This window comes from Camelus bactrianus, chromosome 9, assembly GCF_048773025.1.
Source record: "Camelus bactrianus isolate YW-2024 breed Bactrian camel chromosome 9, ASM4877302v1, whole genome shotgun sequence".
NCBI lineage: Eukaryota > Metazoa > Chordata > Mammalia > Artiodactyla > Camelidae > Camelus > Camelus bactrianus.
This window is the reverse complement of record NC_133547.1, coordinates 40,129,480-40,149,505: the sequence shown is the minus strand read 5'-3', so window position 1 is coordinate 40,149,505 and position 20,026 is coordinate 40,129,480. Positions and strand designations below refer to the sequence as shown.

The window sequence follows — 20,026 nt, the reverse complement described above, 5'->3', positions numbered from 1 at the left end:
TCTGATAGGGCTCCAAACCCCAAATGGCTGGAACCACTAATTAGATTTACATGACCCAAATAATAACCTCACAAGAATGTAAACTCCGCAGGATAGATACGGACATTTGTTTTGTTCACTGATGTATCCTAAGTGTGGACACAGAAGGTGCTCAATCCTGAGCTGAGAGGGCTGCATGATTTCTGATCACTGCTTACTCTGAATACTTTGGAAAAGAAGAGTAAGTATGGGATATTTTCAGGACCTCTCACATGAGGACCAAGATTTTCCTCATGGCCAAAGTCATCTAATATAGCTGGCAGCTGCATTACCATCCCGATATCAGATTTCACAATAATTTTGGCTAGCCTTGCTAGATAATCTAAAACAGTAGTTCTAAATCTGAGATTTCTCAAGTTGGGCAGAGGAAGCTATTCCAAAATGCACATACCAACCCATTCTCCACCTGCCCCTTACCCTTAATCCCACCCCATTCTGATTAAGTAGGTCTAGATTAGGGCCCCAGTAATGAATATTTTGAAAAAGCTCCATAAGTGACTGATACTATTCATTCCTTCCCACTCCATGGGAAGGACTGATCTGAGACAATCTAAGCAGGATCTGAGAAAGCAAATACTAAGCACACGGAGTCTACCAAGCTCCTGATAAAGTGACTCAAGGAACACAGGGAACAAATGAGTTAGTATCATTCATAGACAAATAAGGCCAAAGAAGTATAGAATCTACCTTTAATATTAACTCCATCTGTCAGCTACAGACAGTCCATCAGATGGATCCACAAGGGTTTAGGAGAACACAACAAAGAGCTTGTCTGAAGAAGAGAGACTGTATTTTTCCAATGGGTTGGTCCAAATTCAGTAAAAATTGGCAAGGTGCTCTCATTCCAAACATGCCCAATGCTCAGCTAATCCTCTCCCTGTGGAGTCAGAAAAGAATGTGCAGAATTCTGAACCCTCTACTCCCCAAGTACGAGGGGTTCCTTCTCCTGAACGCAAGGGTTGAAACTAATCCCATCAACTCTCTACTCCTAATTACAAACCAGGTATAGAAATGAGATGCCTCCCAACATATGTGCTCTTCAGGCTGCCAACCTTTGTGATTTGTAAACCTTTGTGATTTGTAAACATCCTTTACCTCACTATAGTAAAAACCAAGCCTCTGCCAACCTCAATTCATTCTCAACTGGCAAAGAAGAACAAAAACCACCCCCAGAGGAATGTTTCTCTCTGGGAAATCCTGGGGAAGGGGTGCAATAGGGTCAGTCCCTCCAGTGTGCATTTTCCTTGGACTTGCAATACATTTGTTACACTTAGAACACCGTGTTCCCAACCAGCTTGGTGTCTTTTCTGTTACAGATCTGAAGTAAACAGATTCTACAGCAGCTACAAGCCTGTTACCAAGGCCACTGTATTGATCAGTATAATTAACATTCACAATTCATCTAGTCCAGCATGAGAAGCCAGCTGGGCTATTCTCTATAAGAGCTGAATACTGAGAATCTTCATGTCTTGCCTGCAAAGAAGTCTGGTGCTCTAGACTCTAAAAACTCAAGTACTGTTTTAGAAGCTGGATACCACCTGGCCACCCGCAGGAAACTGAATTAATTACCAGAACTGAACACATTTGCCATCACTATGAAGCACAGATTTCTACTTCCAAAGCTACAAAATTCTGGCAGTCTTCCTTTCCCCTGAATCCTGCCTAGGATATACACTTTAGGGAAAAGAACTCACACAGAATTCCCAGTCCCAACTAGAGCCTGAGTTCCTGGTTAGGGCAAGCACTTTCCCAGAAGACTGTGACTCTGAAGAAGGTGTGCTTCAAATACAACAGCATACAGAGCTTCTGAGCACTGAGCTCAGCCTCTGGTTCAGAAGGGGCAGCCAGAGCTACAGAATGAGAAGAATCAGAAATTTGCTTAGCACTGCCAGGCAGAGCTGTTATTTATTACTTTTAGAACTCCAACACTGATTCCAAAATGAAACTGTTCAACTCATCACTGGCCCCAAATCTCAAACACCCTAAGAGTAAGCTTAAATCAAGAATAAACCAGAACACCAGTTTCAACTTTGGGCAGAGTCCCTAATGCTAAGGGTTTAAAACTTGGTGGGAAATTCAAATTACCTTCCCCATTATGTCTAAGGAGCCTCGAACCTTCAAGCCTATGGCCTTGTGGTTCTCACGATACTGGGCTAAGATGCCTCGGGCCACAAATTCTCAGCAGTTTCCTCCCTTACCTCCCATTTCTGGCATTATACAGGGATCTACTAAGCTGTTGGAAAATCTCATCAATTTCTTACCTGCAATTCTTGGTACTCCACTATCACCCACATGGGAGGGGTCTAAGTTAGAAAAACAACCCTGGCTAACAAAAGGGGAAAGTGAGCCAAAGCCACCAGGTTAAGTCCAATTCATTTTCTCCTAGGGATAACCATCTCACAATATTTTACTCAATAAACACTTATTAACAGTATTATGCGCCAGGCACTACATACTATACATATATATGATATGATCCTTGCCCTTAATACATTTGGTCTAGAGAAATCAAAAGAAAAATAAGATTCAGATATCAAGTCAGTCCTGTGAACAGTCTGAGAAGTACTACATTGATATCAAACCTATTTTTGAGACACAGAGGAGCAAGTTATTTTGTTTAGTTTTGATACTCAGTCTAGTATGTGAGCTTTCTCTTCTAAACACTCCTATGGGATCAGCTCTGGAGCTTTAGGGGCACCAACAGTTCATATGAAGGGCAGTTGGGTTGAGATAGCACAAAAAAAACCCAAAAGCTGCTGAAATGCTGGTTTCAGTGTGCATAAGTTCCTGGGTTGAACCCTCAAGGCACTGATAATGAGTCTCCTGGGAAGCTTAGAAGCATCCCAAAGAGGAGGGTGACGAAGAACACCAACAACCGTAGCTTTGTCCAAGGACAAACTGCATGCTGGAAACTTAATCTTGTCTGTTTCTGAACCTGTAAGGGAGACACTATGGCTCAGAGGCCTACCTTTCTAAATCAGGGTTTTTAAACCCAGGATCCATGGATGAGTTTCAGGGAGTCCCATTAATCCTCTGAAACTGTATGTATGTTTTTGTGCTCCTGAATTTTCCTGAGGAAAGAACTGTGATTTTTAAAAGAGTTTTAAAGGGACCTGTCACTCAAAAGATTAAGAACCATGTTTAGAGTCTCTAATACAGTGCGTATCTCAGGAGCATTCCCTTAAACTGGCGAAAGAGCAATCTATTTAAGTTTTTTACCTTTCACACAGATTTGTCTACTTATTGACCTCTCTTCTGAAATCATAAACAGAGATGGGTGTGCACTTTGAGAATTCAAGGTGAACAGCTCTTTTCTACATCTCCAAAATAAAGCTAACCATCACAAGAGCCCAAACAGATTTTCTTTAAAAGCCTTTGGGGAAGGAAACAAGCTGGGGGTGGTCAAAGAAGGCAGAGCAGAATCTTTCCTACTAAGTTTCCTAATAGTCCTCTTTTTGATTTCAGAATCCTAAAACCATAGCTCACAGCCTAAAAACTTTGACTTAAGGTCAAGCCAGTCCTGCGAGGGAAGCAGGGGTGGGGGAATAAAGTAATTCCCATTATGCCCATGGAAATCTGTGCTCCAAAGGTTCACCTTAATACAATTAATAAGCACTAGAAGAGTTGGAGCCATTCATTAAAAACACAACTTCCAAAATCCTGATATTGCTCAATACACAGTGATATGAATAGCCTCATTCAGGAGGCCAAAATGAATGAAAAACATGGTCACGCTCATCTGTTCCAGGCCTTCAGCCCCTTCATTTTGCTACTCACCAATTCACCATCTAGTTCACAGGGCTGCGCACACTGCAGATCCGCATGTTAGCATATTCCTTGGCACCTTGAGCACATAGGCTCAGTGGGATTCCACTGATGCTATTGTACACACACAGGTTCCGGAGAGAAGAGAAAAATATATAAACAACAGGGCTTGCTATAGCTGGGCAATTCTTCAGATTGTAAAGAACTAAGCCTGAGGCAGGTCCAAGATGAATAGCATGGAACAGTGAACAAATCCCTTCTGTTTAAGCCTCACTTCTAGCATACAACTAAGTACAGGGTGTCCACTTTAAAAGAACTGAACTGGTTGGGCTGGTAAAAGAGAACATTTTAAGCCCATTACGCCCCAGAGGTTTAGTACAGAGGCACATTAGCTGAGGCACTGGGGCTTTCAAAGCAAGAAAGCAGGAACATGCTCAGTCCTAGATTTGCAGTTCTGTCAAAGTCCTTTCCCTATCTCTCCTCCAGCATGCCAGATACTACCTTTCACCAGCAGGTCAGTAAACTTCTTTACTTTGTGTCCTGCCTAGGTAGTAAATGATTAAGCCCCATTATATACTGATAAGCAGTACCAATCACTATATACATTCTGAGATTAAGGCACCTGACTGAATCCTTTAGAAAAATTGAACAGAGATAGGAACAAAAATGAAACCACTGTGAGTGTCAACAAAGGCAAAGGGTGCTCCACCCTAGTTCTGTAATTGCTGTGGAGCAAAGGCCATATATTTCTGCAGAAGAAAATCAGCGACACATATTAGGAGCAGGCTCTTTAGAGCAGAGAGAAACAGTACCTGGCAGAGGGAGTTGGAGTACACATGGATGGGATTTGAAGGTGACTATTTACAAAGATAAAGTCACAGCTCAGAAGAGCCTCTGGAGTTGTTTCATGTGATTCAAGGAGTCTAGCTTGGGAAGACTCCCAAACTATTGCAGGTTGAGGAAATAAAGTGGACTCAGCAAGGCCAGTGTCTGACAAATGCCCATATTCTATGGGTATGTTGTGTGGTATGCAGAATGAGGTGGGGGAGTAGAGCATATCTCATTTCTGTTACAAGCTCCAAGTTCTCCCATTGTCTGTGTACCTCTTGGAAATCAACCAATATTACAGTGTTCAATAGGTGTAAGCTCTACATAAAACGTTTTTGTCAGGGAAATTTTTTTCCTGTTGAAGATATTCCAATAGAAACATCTTTGTTTTGGCTCTTTAAGAATATTCTAAAATTCCATATAAAGCAGGGTACTTTTCAGAGTGTAAGGAGGCACTCACTGAATAGTATGCTGCAATAACACGTATAAACCAGATCTGTACTAAGCAAACCAGGGCATATGGTCACTCTAGTTATAAAGGAGTCAATATATCAAATAGTGTTTACTAAATGCTAATCCCCTTAACAATCCTGTAGTACTATCATTATTCCGCATTTCACAGATTAAAAATACAGAAGCTCAAACAGGTGAAGTCCCTTGTCCAAAGGTCAGACAGCTTTGAGATGGTAGAGGCAGAAGGTAAATCTCACTCCAAAAATCAAGTGCTTACCTTACATTGTACTACTGGAAGTTAAAGAGGTCTTATGTAACAGCCAAACAACAGTGGGGTAGCAAGAGAACTACCTGAATGAGTCAAGGGAAATACAGAATCAGAACAGAATTCACAATTATATGAATTTTTAATTGCTTACCATATGCAAGGGACTGATAATATTGACAAGAGTTGGAAGGAAGATTTGTGGTAAGAATCTGTCTTTAACTTTGGATTCTTGGATTTAAGGAAAAAACTGAAATCTGGTCTATGCAAATGTACTTTTCTTCATACACCTGAGGAGGATGCTTCTGACCCATCTCAATGTGATGTGTTCTGAATTATTATACCCAGTATAATAAGGATGATCCTTCTTTATAAAATTTTAACACTCAAATTTCCAAACTTGAGAAACAGTAGGTATATTTGATTCTCCTTTATTGGCCAGTTCTTTTAAATAAAAGCCCCAAGAGGGCATTAAAGTGCTTGTTTACAGATTACGATTACTTGAGGTGGCAGAGTAAACTTTTCTGAGTCACAGGCAACTAAAGATCTACCTGATTCTATGTATCAAAATATGCTTTAATAAATAACTTTACAAGAATATTATACTGGGTAACATACACTGGATCCAAATCCAGTGATGAAACAAAAGGTTCACATTTGTAATCTTGCCAGCAAGAGACCTAGACAATGAACAGATTTTAGTTACAAGCAAAAAACCTAAAGGAACTTACAACAAAGTAATATGGAAACTAATGTCTAACTAAACAGAATCAAATAAGAAAAAGAAAGGTAATCAATATCTGTAGAGAAATCTAAAAAAAAGTAAGACCTTCTTATACCCCTGACTTTTGTTCAAAGATTAGCACTAAAACAGTACCTGCTCTAAAGAGAAGTGAGAGAAACTAATGACGTGGAGAAGATAGGAAATGCCAATCTATCAAATCACTTAATACTGGTGTAAGTTCTACAAAACTGCACCAAGAACGGGCCGTTACATAACCCTGGTAAGAGGATCATCTTGGATTCCACCCAACAGGTCAACACTGGGACTCTACCTGATACGCTTCCTAAATCTCAGCTGACCCTTCTGAAGAATTAGTGCTGTATATATTTTATTCAAATACATTCTACAAATATCCTACAAGCAAAAGTAGTTCCTTGTGTTTTTTCTTTTCCCTATTGTGCTGGTGGTAAAGGTCTGACTCCACAGATCCTAGGTTAAATGCCTAATGTATCATTCTGGAGGGTACCCCCAAATATTCAGAAGTGCAGATGCTCTGATTGGCTTTCCAGAGAAACACGTCTCTCAGGAGGTTTCACTATCAAGCTGGAGATGTGGGCTTACTCTACAGAAAAAAAAAAAAAGAACAAAAAAAAACAACTTGATACAATGTCAATTTCCAAAGGCCCAAGGACAAATATCACCGCTGCAACACAAAGTAGCAGGAAAAAAGTGATAAATACCCACTAATGATGAGGAACTAGCTGACTTGTTTGGTTCCACTGATAAATGCCAACACTGAAAAAGGACCCTCTTTAGATGTAGTACAATGTACACTGCCCTTACAACTCAAGGACTCCTTTTCCCTCCCAAATTTCCCTAGCAATATCATTTGAAATCACCAGTGACAGTCATGAACAACTCTTAACACGTGAATCACACTACAGCTATTAATAATGACCCATGAACATTTCCTTTAGAACTTAGTGTCAGCAAACGCTGTCTCCCTGAGGAATTGGTGTATTATTTCCCATGTCTGCTAATGAGACTGTAATTCTGTGATTCCTTTCATCCTCCTACTCCTACAAAGCTTAGAGTTGCGTGTGATGATCAGCCTCATCAACTGCCTTAGCCCTCAGGGTTAACAATATTGTTTTCCTTTTTTCTACAGTTTTGACTTCCTATCTATATTGCATGTGTCCTGTGTTATAAAAGCCATCTCAAATGCTCATTAAAGAGAAAGAATGTAAGTATACCAATAGACTTCTCTTTAAAAACCATTTTTGCTATCTTAGCTCCCAACACACACCTATCTCCACCTGCTCTAAACAAAAAGCACTTATTTGGCAATTGAGGAAACAGGCACAGAAATTCACTTGCTTGAGGTGTTACCCATTTGGCTTTGTGACACCCAGATCAAGCCTTGAATCAAACCAACAAGTCCTACTATCTACATAGTACTGCAGTAGACCTCAGGGCATACAAAAATGAGTAAGCTATGATTATAGATGACGAATCTTGGTATCTATACTTTTTACTGAAGGACATACACTCTTCCCCAAAGTGTATAAAACTCACAAGTTACAGTGGAATCTAATCTGACTAAGGGCCATCAAGGTCACCCTGAAGTAACCTATAGCCTCCAAGTGGCACCAGAAATATCCTCATTTCCTGAGGGGCCTCAGGGCTTGCAATGATCCTAGGATTAGTTGGTCTAGAGCCACACTGGAATCCTCAAAGGAGAAGGACGGCACCATTTGAAGAGGTCTTTTTCTCACACCATTCAACACATGCCAAGATAGAATTTTTTCTCTTTGCTCATGCTTTCTTACATTATCAACACAAGGCAGAAGTACAAAAGTGACTTAAACCATAGTGTCCAATTCAGCTGAAGCTATGAAAAAACAGATTACTTAGGACTTGCTGTATGACCTTGACTAGTCCTCAATCAACTCATTAACTAAATAAATGCCTTTTACCATTACTAGTGGAAGGGTAATTAGTCATCATAAAGCACTTTAACACAAAGTGCTGTGTAAATACTAAACAACAAAGCTCAGAAAGCACAAGATTAATAAGAAACACGGGGGTAAATTTATTAGCAAATGGAAACTTACAATAGGGTCTTCCTACATTCATGGCAGAGACTGCTCCTTTCCGCTAATGGAATGAGTCTCTAAAATCATTAGCACTTGGCTGACAATAATACACATTAGCAATATTCCTCTTGGGAAGAAAAGAGGAAAAGGGATATTTATTCCTGTAGGCAGCAATACAGACATCTCAATTACTAGTTAGCCAGGTGGGCAATCAATATTTGAGTACCTACTATATCATGCTTGGTACAGAGCTAGGCACAATGGATACAATGGTTGAACACGAGTCTCTGACTTAATGGAATTTACAATCTACAATACAAAGTTTGTCTTATTAATAGTGGCACTTGCAAGAATAAAGCCTTGCTAAAATAAAAGCAAGTAAGAAACATGCCTGAAGTAACTAGACAAAAGACAACAGGCTAAAAGGGGAGAGAAAGACTTCAGGGAACTAGGGTACCAGGGCCTTCCCACTCTTTCCCCTTAACTCACCACAGGTACTATCCTTAAGCATTCTGCTTATAAAGACAATGACTCTGTCTCCACATACTGCAGATTACAAAGGGTTACTCCCCCAGCAAAGCAGTCAGCTGAATTGAGAGCACTAAAAATAAGGTTAGTGAGACTCCTTAGAATTAAGGGATCTTCTACAACATTTTGAGAGACATTCTTGGTAAGATCTAAATTTTGTGGGTAGACAAAGCTAAAGCACACGATGGTGACCTTTTCAATCCTGAATTTGATTTCTGGGTACATCAATTTCCTTAAAATAAAAAAGAATCATTTCTTCCACTGATGACAGCTTAACTAGTTCTGCCTGAAGGACTGTAACTTCCTGCAAACCTTGCTTTTGTCAGCTCATACAAGCAGTGCATCCCATCAAACACTGCATGCCTTTATACAGGAGGGAAATATTTATCCAGGTTCTTACCGGTTTCAGAAAGGTCACCTCTCTGCAAAGGTTCTCTGGTCTACTGTTAACTGGGTGCCAGGTATGCAGAAGGTCAAGATATGTTTGGCAGCAAATGTTCATAAAGCACTAGGGATCCTAATATCACCACTAAGAGCTGGTTAGATTAAAACCTCCAAAGGTTGCCGTTTAATCTCCCACTGTAAGAGAATTAGAAGGATGTCTTCTGAGCTCAACCCACAGGACAACAGATTAAACTTGTTCTGCCTCCCTAAGTGCAATAAAGAATGAGCAATCGTTCCTTACCACCCACCCTTCCAACCCACCCAAGCTCCTTTCTCAAGGGATGCTTAAGTGTTCTGTTCTCATGACTTTACAATCAACCTGTATCCATGACAGTGTCTGCTGCCACCAACCTCCAAATGTTAATTTCTTACATATGTCGAAGCAACCAGACGACCACAGAAGACAAAAATCACTGTTTTCTTTTCAATTTCACTCTGCCCTCATGGTTTCACCTGCATAATAGAATTAGCTCCACGCATTTTTCCACCTTGCCTCCAAGATCGCACGCAGTTGTTGGATAAGCCGGCCACTGCTCCCAAAGATTTACCCAAAGAAGCACTACCAGATTTACCTACTCACCTGAAGGGAGATTTTCCAAGCGCCCTCATCCCCTGCCCTGGGGTTGGTCACAAGGGTCAACTCACTTAGTGCTTCACCCCCTCCCACTCCCGTCCTCCAGGCCCTTCGTCCAGGAAAAGTCAGCCGCAATTTTAAGGCCCAGCCCTGTGGGGTTTCGAAAAGATCCCAGACTAAGAGCCGAGGGACAAAGGAAAGTGAGGTCAGGGGCGGCCTTTCCAGCTCGGGATCGGCCTGGGGCCGCTCACCCGCCACCCCTCACACCACCTCAGTCGTCCAGGGTCCCTCAAACCTTCCCCCTAAAGTCCCGAACTAGCTGGAGCCCGGGCCCGGGGCTCGCTCGCGCCCCTTCCGCGAGGCCCCAGCCCGGACCCCGCAGCTACCCAGAGCCCCCGCACCTTCTTGGGTGCCTTGGTGACGGTGGCCATGAAGGAGTACTTCTCCGCGTCCTCAATCTCCTTGGCCTGCTTCAGCTCCTCCCCGACACCGGGCAGCGGCATCGCGTCAGGCATCGACATCCCCCGGCCGGCCCGGCCCGCGGCTGACCCACCGCCCCCGCCTCTTTCCCTCACGGGCGCCCTCCCGCCCGCCCGCGCGGCGCCCTCCGACACGCGCTCGCCCACCCTCCCGCCGAGCCCCGCGCGGAGCTGCGGCTGGGGCTGAGGTGCTGTGGCCGGCGCCTCGTCCGCTCGATGGCCCAAGACAGCCGGACAGAGACGGCGGCAACAGGAGCACCAGAAGCAGCAACGCCGAGCTCCGACCGGCCCGCGCCGCCACCTCCGCCGCACGCAAACACGCACGCAAAGTAAGGGTAGAGGGCGGCGACGCCACGTCGAGTACTGGCAGCTCCGGGCAGGCGGGGGAGAGGCGGGGAGAAACGGCGCTCTGTCATGACGTCACCACACCCGACGGGGCCGCCGAAGCCACCCCTTCTTCCTAGCTCGCGAGTGAACCTCCGGGGATGAGCCAGACTGTTTGCGCCGCCAGGTGTCGCCATCAGCCCTGTGAGCGGGGCATGGTTCCTAAAAGGATGCCGCGGAACCGGGCGGGGGCGGTCTTTGGACTGCGGAGTTCAAGGCAAGGCCTCACAAAGGCGTAAGGATATTTGGGAGCAAAAACCAGAGTCCCCATGACACAGCGTACAGCCAGGCCTAGGAAAATTCCGGGGCTCAAGATAGCCTACTCACTGCCCTCGCCCAGGCCCTTGGAACCAGAAGCCCCTTGCCCAGGGGCAGCGTTTGCCTTTAGACACCGTCAGGGTGAGCAGAACAGACCCAGAGCAGTGTGGTTTCTACACAACCCTTGTGACCTTCTCCGCCACTGTCTCCGCTGGGCCTTGACAGTTTACGAGACTTTAATGCCACAGTGCTGATGGGATAGGGCTAACAGGACAGAGGGTGGAGGGGTGGGCAGAGAAATCATTGCTCCCCTCCCCACCCCCCCGCCCCCCAGCCAGGCATTACATTCTGCCAGCTCCCAGCGCACCACGAGGCCATTCATGGACTATTCACGCTTTTACTGGGCCCTACTATGTGCTGTCCCGGTGCTAAGGCCCTAGATAGTACAGATGTGAGTAATACATTTTATGTTTTGTAAGGCTTAGTCCAGCAGGCGAGGTAATGTCAGCTGAGGTAGCTTGTCCTTTGACACTGAAATGACATTGGCTCAAACTCCCACGTCCTGTGGAAAGTCCAATCCCCTGCCCAGGATTTCTGTGAATTACTGGGGGGACTTAGATTTTCGTGGTTACCTCTGGCTCTAGTTTTCTGCCTCATCTGAAGTTTTAGTCACTATTCTGGTCTTGTGGCTGTTTCTTAGTTCCTGCTGTCAGTTAAAATACGGAGCACAGTCCCGTCTCCATTCAACCCCCACCCCTATTCCAAAACAACCACAAAAATAATGCTGTAACATGTAGTAGAACTTTTAATGAAGGTTTGTGGACCACAAGGGAGAGATTACATCACACCACAAACAATTTGAAGTCACATTTTTGAAATGTTCTGAGAAGTTATTTTGGCTGTCTCGTCACCGGGGACTTCTTATTAGCCACCCCCACCCCCAACAGAGCTCCGGAGACCCCAGCCATCTCATCTCGCTTTCCCTCTTACTCCCTTCCCCCACTCCTCCTCGACTGACTCCGGGAAGCCAGATTCCTCTCTACTCTGCTGAATATTCAAGTCTTCCCAGGTCCCTTTTCCTAAATTCCTCCTGTCCCATCTTTTTATATCCAGAAACCCACCAGGTGTCTGGCAGGGTCACCTCTTTCAAGAAAGAAGCTGTGGCTTGAAGTGACATTTTCCCCACTAGTTTGTATTCACGATTAGGAAGAGTGTGAAATACTTGCTTCTGGGGCCCCTGAAGTCTTAGAGAAGCCCATGTTCCAGCAACCCACTCCCATGAGGCTACCTGTTTCAAGTAGGCTGTAGAAGTGCCTGGAAAGATGCACACTTCTGTGGCTCTTAATCTTTAACTGTTAGGATTCTCTTGTCTGCCCACTCTTTAAGCTCCTCGATTTCCCTCTCAGAGATATTCCTGCAGCGGAAAGGAGAAGAGATTGGGGAACAGAACACCAGATTTATCCGTAAGGGTGCCAAACTGGCACTTGTTTTCTTACCTCCCAGTGGGGCCAGGAGCTGCACCTGCCCACTGAGGACTCTGGACATACGGCTGAAGTGGATTTCATCCTGTGGGTTTGCCCAAACTATTGTCAGAGTCCAGGGATAAGAGCTGCCTGCTTAGAGAACAGAGGCAGAGCCAGTTGGAACAGAGGTGAAAACTCCACATCCCTTGAATAGGAAAGCATGTGACTTATTGTATTGGGGGGAGGGGGGAGCACAGGTATTTCTGTCTTTTGGATTTCATTTTCAAAATTCCCATTGGCTGAGAGCTTTGTTTCTCAGACCCCAGCTCTGCCATGCATATTAGCATTCAGACTGTGAGACTGCTGGGGACTGAGGTTCAGCCTCCTTTTATTCCTCCTGAACCAAGTAACAGGTTTCCCCTCACACTAGGCTCACAGAATTGGCTGCTGCCACTGCTGAGGATGGTGAAGACTGGGCCAGGCCTTGAGTAAGCAGTACCTTTGCAGTCTGAGCCAAGATGATCAGCAGGTATGACTCCACTTACCTAAGTGCCTGGCCCAAGGGGAGGCTGGGGAGGCTGACCTAAGGGAGTCGGGTTGTTTTCATGGAAGGCCAGAGGGCCAGCATTCCCTGCCCTGGTGGAAAGGCAGCAGGCCTAGCTGGTTCACACCAGGCTAGAGCCAAGGGCATTCCTGGAAACCAGCCCGCTGCAGAGGACCTGGGTGGCTGCCATCTGTCATGCATAGTCTGGGGATCAAAGAGCTCACCCAGTCAGAGAGTATGTCAACATAGCATGTGTGACAACCATTGCCGGCTGCCCCACCCCTACTCCTAGATGGCGCCATGGCCCAGCTACAGGCATGACCTCTCACGGATGGAAGAAATGACCTTCCCACCCAACCTGGCTCTGGGTCTGGCTAACAGCCCGCCCACCCACCCACCTATCTGAGCTGAGCCTCTGTGCTGAGTCAGGTGAGTGAGTCAGGGCTCACTGCCCTGAGCAACACAGTGAGAGACGTGACTGGGAACTAATGTTTGAGAAGAACAAGAGACCCAAGGACAGGTGTACGTGTTGTGTGTGGTGGGGGGAAGTCTCCAAGGGGCCTAGAGACCAGAGGGACCCTGCTCTAGAAAGGAGTAGCCTGAGGATAGAGATGAATGGGAAGATATTGTCACTGGAAATATGTGGGCTTGGGCTGGTTAATCAAATTCACTCTTCTGTCCACCCCCAAGATTCCCCTCCACATTCATTCATTTTTTTTAATTCATAAAATATACAGTGCTGAAGCTGTGCAAGGAGCAGCCCTAGATGTTGGGGCCACAGAGACAAGTGAAGTACTGATCCCTACCTGGGTGCGATGGGGGTGGGATGAGGGCTGAGCAGCAAAGGCTTCATAGAGAAGATGCTGCTCCAGCCGACTCCTGACAAATACCAGCTGGACAAGGCAGGGAAGGGAGTCCAGGCTGAAGGAACAGCCTGGAGAAAGGCAGGGCAATGAAACAGCCTGGCACATTACAGGAACTGTAAAGATTTCAGTGCGGGTGGGGCAGAGGGTGCAAATCGGGGTGGAGTGAGAGCTGCAGCCGGAGACAGGTCCTGCCGAGCCTGGCGGGCCGTGGGTGAGTGGTGGTGGCGTCCACCAGGATGGTGACCACGAGGAGGAGAAGAAGCAGGTCTAGCAGAGGGGCTGCCGAGATAAGGAGTGAGCTTGAGACATGTTGAGCGTGATCTTTCCGTGGAGTGCACCATCATCTCAGAGTCCCCAGGGAGCCTGGGTTGTCACTTTCACACTCTCCTGTTCCCTGCCCGTCCGGCGCCCTAGCAGAACAAGGCTGTGCTCTGCCTGTGGCCACTTCATCTCCATATTCCAGGCCCCACTTTAGACGTTTTCTTTCTGACCCAGAGCCACCCTGTTGCACAGCCCTGGGAGGCACCATTGACCATAGTATTTGGTGTGAAGGGCGTCCTTTGCTAATCTGCCCTGCTGGCCCTGAGAGACTCCCAAGGCAAGACTCCCAGCTGCATCTTGGTGGCTCCAGGCGCTGGCTCCCAGTCAGATCTGGCTCCTACTTCCCACGGCTCCTGATTCCCCACTTCCAGCCTCCTCCTCTCCCCATCTGCAATCCCAGCCCTGTCGGGAAGAGTCTCCCCAGAGCCAAGGGCTGAGGACTCCTCCTTCTCTGTCTCCTCCTCTGCTTATTATGATCCTATTCACTATTTATTTTACTGTTTGTTATTACTTTGAACATAATCTTTAGAGGAAAGAAAAACCTGTGAAGATAAATATCTCTTTACATCTCTCTAAGTTCACTTCTGATTCTTATCAGTTTGTAGAAGCTTACTTTTGCATACCTGTGATTGATATGTACATGTCATCTTGGGTTCTGCTTTGGTCAAATTACAATATTCCCAAAACACATTACTACATACAGAGACCTTCACATACTTGTCGTTGTCAGCGCTTCCCAAGGGTTCCATCCTGTTGCCAGAGGAGTTTACTTAAGCGTTTTCCTATCGTTATTTGAGTTCTTTCCAACTCGGTGCAATATAAACAGAGTGTGTGTCAGGGTAGGAGTCAGAGTGGAAATGGCTTTCAAGCAAAATGGACAAGGTTGGATCTCAGCACCAGGTCCTGCCAGAGAGAAGGAGCAAAAATGTTAAGCAGTGGGGTCAATTGTCCGGGCTATAAACAGGGCCTAGGGGAAGGCACGTATTTGCTGTAAGGGGATGTGAGGTCCAGTACCTGGAACTCATGATGACTGACTCATGGGGAGGCTGTGTGGTGTGGAGGAAAGCTGGGCATCTGGGCAGATGGAGATGTGGCTTCAAGTCTGGACTGTACTACCAACTTGGCTGCTGGAATTCTGGGTTTTTCTGGACCTCTGTTTCCTCACGCAAAACAGGGTGATAGCTCTCCATCTGGGGCTTGCCATGATCCAGTACAACAAAACAATAAATATAAAAGAGCTTTGAAAAAGTTGCAAGTATTGTGCAAATGTCAGTTACAAAGATGTGGATCCAGGCTAAAAATCTGGAGGGGAAAGGAGTTACTTTCTAGAACCTGGAACTCTCCCTGTGCCCTGCTTCCCAGAATGACAAGAAAAAGCGGAAACTCACTTGCTGCAGAAAAAGATTGTCATTGCTGGTCCTCAGTACTTGTTTGCACTAGGATTGTCCTTCTTTGAAAAGGGGGACTGGACCTGCCCCAGCCATGAGCAGCTGCCACTTCCCTGGCACAGCCTGGCTCCGGAACTGGCTGCTGTGTGTCTAGCAGCCCCTCAAAACTTTCTCAAATGCATTTTTCTGGGTTGGACCAGAGAGCCTGATGTATCTTTCTTCAGTTTCCAAAGCTGCAGCTCAGAAAAGTTAAGGCTGAGAAAGCATCCAGTAATTGTAAACAATGTTCAAGGAATCTGCTCTGATGATTCTTTGTGCTACTTTGTGTACTTTTCTACCCTGTGTGTGTGCGTTTGTGTTTGTGGGGAGGTGTTTACCAAAAAGCAGACTCCAGAAATTGTGAAACTGGCCTTAGCCTCCAGCCTCTGCCCACGTCTTTTGCCAGGCACTTATTTATTGAGCACCGGCTCTGGTATGCGCCAGGGAATCTGAAGTCAACAAGACAGACACAGTTCTTGTCCTCATGGGGCTTAGAGTCCAATAGCAGGCCTTTATCACAAAATCTGGGCCCCCCAATATCTTCTCAGAAAGGAGCCCTCCTCCTTCCTCTCTCCATGTGCCACACCCTGCAGAGTCCTTCTTAGAAGTAAAAGTCACACTCTCTCTGCTCCTGAGACTCCCAGACCCCAGGGTGGGGAGGAGAAGGGCAGTCCATCCCTAAAGTTCAGATCGACCCATCAACCCTTGGAGTTGCCCTGAGTCTTTTAGAAGCTTCTGGAATACTGTCTCCTGGGCAGCTTTCCTGTTCCAAGGTGATGGAGAGACGGCTGGTGAGGTGGAGGTGCCAGTTGGCCAAGTCAGGCGCAGCATTGCCTGTCTGTGCTTCTCACAGGGACTGCCACTCCACCCCCTCCTGCCACCTGCTCCTAGGCCTGGAAATGAGCCTGGAATTGGAAGAGACAACAGGTTGACCAGGCTGATTAGATACCCTGCTGGGGGTTAGTAGAGGTGTTTGTCTTGACGGGACAGGCACTGGGGCTGGATGGAGTGGCTAGGCAGAAGCTGCAGTTTCCCAAATTTCAGGTGGCCAGGGTCTCGCTCCCTTCACCCCAAAGGCCCTGCCCTGTAGCGGATTTGTTGGAGCTACAGGAGAGAGTGGTCAGCTGTTGGTTGTGTGGAGGCTGCTGGGTGGGAACCGCCTTCCTCACCCTCTCTGGTGTGCAGGGCGGGCCCCATTGCATCACCCTTGGAGCCTCTGCTCCTGGTTTTGCAGCCAGCTGGGCCCCTGGAGGAGGGACTCTCCCTGTTTTTCAATAAACCATTAACCATTTCATCCTCCTAGGTCTCCTTGTAGCAGACCTGGATTCCCAAGGCTACCCCAAACACCTGTCTGTCCAGACCTTAAAAACCTCTCTTCTGCTTTACGATGCACAGGTGTTCTGCCTGGGCAGCCTTTTGAGGGTTGAAGTTTCCACCTTACCCAATGCAAGCCCGGCCTCTTCCCCAGGAAAAGAGTTAAGCTTCCTCACCCCCACCCTCAGCATTTGTCCAATTCTGCAGCAGTGAGGAAAGACTTCTCAGACTCTGTCATGAGCTCATGTCACTTCCACACTCCAAACAGAATCGGACAAAGGGTCAACATACCATTTTCGACCAAGAGCAGGAGTCGGGCCCAAGCCAGTCCAGGAGCTTCGATGTTGGCCTCGCTCCACAGCCCCTCTAACCATTTCCTGCAGATCTGCTTGGGCCTTTGCCCTCTTTACAGGGACCATGGAGGGCGTGGGTGGAGTGATGGTCCTAGGGGCCCAAGGGTGTGATGAAAGAGTCCCAAGTACACAGTGTGTCCCTGTTCCTGTAGGGGCTGGGAGAGGAGGCGTCGGGGGTGGGGCGGGGATAGGAGGGGAGCACAGAGGCCCTTCCAGTCAGTCAGGCCCAGGCCACATTCCTGCTCAGGACTTTTATCTCCAGCTCTACCATTCCCCTCAATACCCCACCCGTTCTAGGGCCTGAAATAGCCTGAAATTTCATCCGGGCCTAGGCCCAGCTCCCAGTTTTAGTTCCACAAACATTTGGCTGCACTGTAACTGGCAGAATCCTGGGCTGGGTCTTGTACGGGATGTAGGGATGAATGGGGCCCAGCCTCTGCCTTCAGGGAGCCTACAGCATGTGCCCTGTGTCTGTAGACAAAGATATTAGATGTCTGTGGAAGAAGAAAGAAAGATGGCTTCCTATGGAAAGAAAGAGGGTAGCTTTGTGGAGGAGAGTTGTTTTTGTTGAATCTCAAAGAATGAGTAGGATTTCAATAATCAGAAACGAGGGGCACTCATTCTGGATGGAAGGAGAAGCAAGAACAAGGCTATGAAGGTATGAAACTTAGAGAATGTTGTGGAACATGGCCCGCAGTCTGGTTTGACTGGAGCACATGGGAAAATACTGAGCTGATTATGGTGTCCAGGCACGTGTCACTTAATTTACCGGTGAGTTTGTCCAGCCTTCCTACAGGCTGAGGGCTCCCAAGGGGCAAAGACCTACTGGTTCCTAGAACTGTATGGACCAGAAAATGGAGGCACAGAGGAGGAGAAACTTGCTTGGGGCTGTAAAGCACATTCGTGATAGAGCAAGGACTAGAGCCAAGTTCCCTATCCTTATCTGTCTTGGCCCAGTTCAGGTCCCTTAGTGCAAGGAGCTTAATCCACAGAGCTGATTGACCCAGCAAGCCTGCCACCCCTTAGGGAGTCAAGAAGACATTTGAAATGAGCAGCCATTGATCAAGGGTGAACCCAAAGATTCAGTCACATGAATGTTCCTCATGGTGTTGCATATAAACGAGGAATGATGGCCATAACACTTGGGAAAGAAAGGCCAGGATTCTTTATTTTTCCAGGTTTGTTTAATCTGGTCCCAAGCCCCATCACAACTGGTGAGAAGTTTAGTATCATTATTAGGGCTTCATCCCTTGGCTCCATGGGTTTTACAAAAAAACAAAACAAAACAGAACAAAACAAACAAACAAAAAAACCCAAAACAAAACAAAACCCCCCAGACAGTCAAACAAAAGGCCCGACTTGTAGAGCTGGGCAGCTGGTTCTTGTTTCCCCAGGCAGGCTGCTGAGTGCCCACTCACAGTGGCCTCTCCCAACAGCTGGCCACCTAGTGGTCTTTCTTCCAACCTTCTCTTTATGGCTATCTCCATACCAGGTTTTGCCACCCTGAGAGTTGGGGGGGAGGTGTGTGTGTTCCATTTGGATCTCAACTTTTGCCACTTGTGGACGCCCACACCCCCCACCCTCTTCTTAGGAACTGGAAGCCACTGCCTCACAGGTGAGGCTGCTCCCACTCCCTAGTTGGAAAACCAGCCCCAGTCCTCTCTGACCTCTAGGACTGGAAGCCCTGGCCGCCCTCCTGGGAGGATGTTGGGAAAATACTTCACATTCTTTCCTGACGAGTCCACAGCCAAGAAAACCAGATATGGCTGATTTCCCAATCAGGTTATGCTGCCACATTAAATGCTCAATTCATCACCCCGTTCCACCACCAACAGCAAAAGAAGAGTTCAGCAGTAGGCGACCAAAATATGGTAAAGGCGATACTGTACAACCAGGCAGAGGACTGTTTAGTGACATGGAAAGATATCCATGATAGAATTGCCAGCTGAAAAAAAGCAGCTTTTAAAATAGCATTACGGTGTGAACCGATTGTTTGATAAACATAAAATTACATGTTTGTACAAAGAAAAGAGAACCGAAAGGGTAAACACCGAAATGCTTATTTCCTCTGTGTTGTGAGATTACAGGTCATTTTTATTTTCTCATTTTAGCTTGTTTTCATTTTCTAAAATTTCTACAATGAGTGTGTATTGCCTTTTTTTTTTTTGGTGAGTAATTTGAAGAAAAATTGAATTTTAAATGATAAAAATAATGTGTACTCATAAAAAAAGCTAAGCAAACAGATGTATGTGCAACACAAATGAAATTCCTCTTCCCCGTTCACTTCCAAGCTCCAGGCTTAGAGTGAGGAACCTTACCTCCATATATTATTTTTTATATTTTCATACAGGTATTAAAAATTGCACAAATAGAACTATCCGTATTATTCTCAAACAATTTCCTAGTAAAACTGAGAGAACAATGATTCCGATCTTACTGGAGGTTTTGTTACAACTAAGTGAGTTAATATATGTAAAGCGCTTAGACAGTACCTGGCATGTAAAAAGCACTATATGACTATATGAACTTTAAGTATTTTAGTGTATTTATTATTTAATTTCTCATTCTACTTCATAGGCTTTTTTTACATTACGATTATATCAATTTAATACTGAGGAAAAATTATTTTTTTGAAAATCAAACAAAACAAATACATAACTGACTTATCTGTTCCTCCCATCACTTGGAGAGGGGCTGCCTGGTAGAGAGTTCCGCCTTTGTCTGCCTTCACATCAATGACTTGGGCTGGCTTTTACCTAAATGACCATGGGCCTCAAATGGGTGATCTGTTCAGCCAAATGCCATGCTTACCTAGAGGCCTGGGGTTATCTGAACTATTTACACCTTTCTGGAGGAGAAGGAAGCAGAGATGCCCTTAGCTCCTTGGAAATCTGCATAGTT

The 20,026-nt window shown here is 46.0% G+C and overlaps 1 protein-coding gene and 1 long non-coding RNA gene across 6 annotated transcripts in view; both read right to left on the bottom strand.

Annotated features, from left to right (window-relative positions):
* The window catches only part of AHCYL1 (adenosylhomocysteinase like 1), a 36,903-nt gene extending 26,392 nt beyond the window's left edge, over positions 1 to 10,511 (bottom strand). The window contains exon 1 of one of the 3 annotated variants that reach the window (XM_074370133.1): positions 10,118 to 10,511. In XM_074370133.1, coding sequence (XP_074226234.1) covers positions 10,118 to 10,237 — 120 coding nt within the window. In that variant the 5' untranslated portion in view covers positions 10,238 to 10,511. Of the gene's footprint in view, positions 1 to 3,816; positions 4,279 to 10,117 lie in introns of those variants that run through there. The other 2 variants (XM_010948270.3, XM_074370131.1) reach the window with 2 other exon arrangements.
* A 1,155-nt stretch (positions 10,512 to 11,666) lies between these two features.
* Positions 11,667 to 17,210, bottom strand: LOC123614905 (uncharacterized). Of its 3 annotated transcripts, none has more exons than XR_006722405.2 (3): positions 17,064 to 17,210; positions 15,046 to 16,363; positions 11,667 to 14,934 (listed from the first exon to the last, which is right to left on the bottom strand). It is a non-coding gene; the product is annotated as an uncharacterized LOC123614905 (long non-coding RNA). The 3 variants fall into 3 exon arrangements; XR_012509167.1 differs by having other exon boundaries at positions 11,670 to 14,934; positions 15,046 to 15,227; positions 17,064 to 17,193; XR_012509168.1 differs by lacking the exon at positions 17,064 to 17,210 and having other exon boundaries at positions 11,670 to 14,934; positions 15,046 to 15,227; positions 15,420 to 17,045.
* Between the last annotated feature and the right edge of the window lie 2,816 nt (positions 17,211 to 20,026).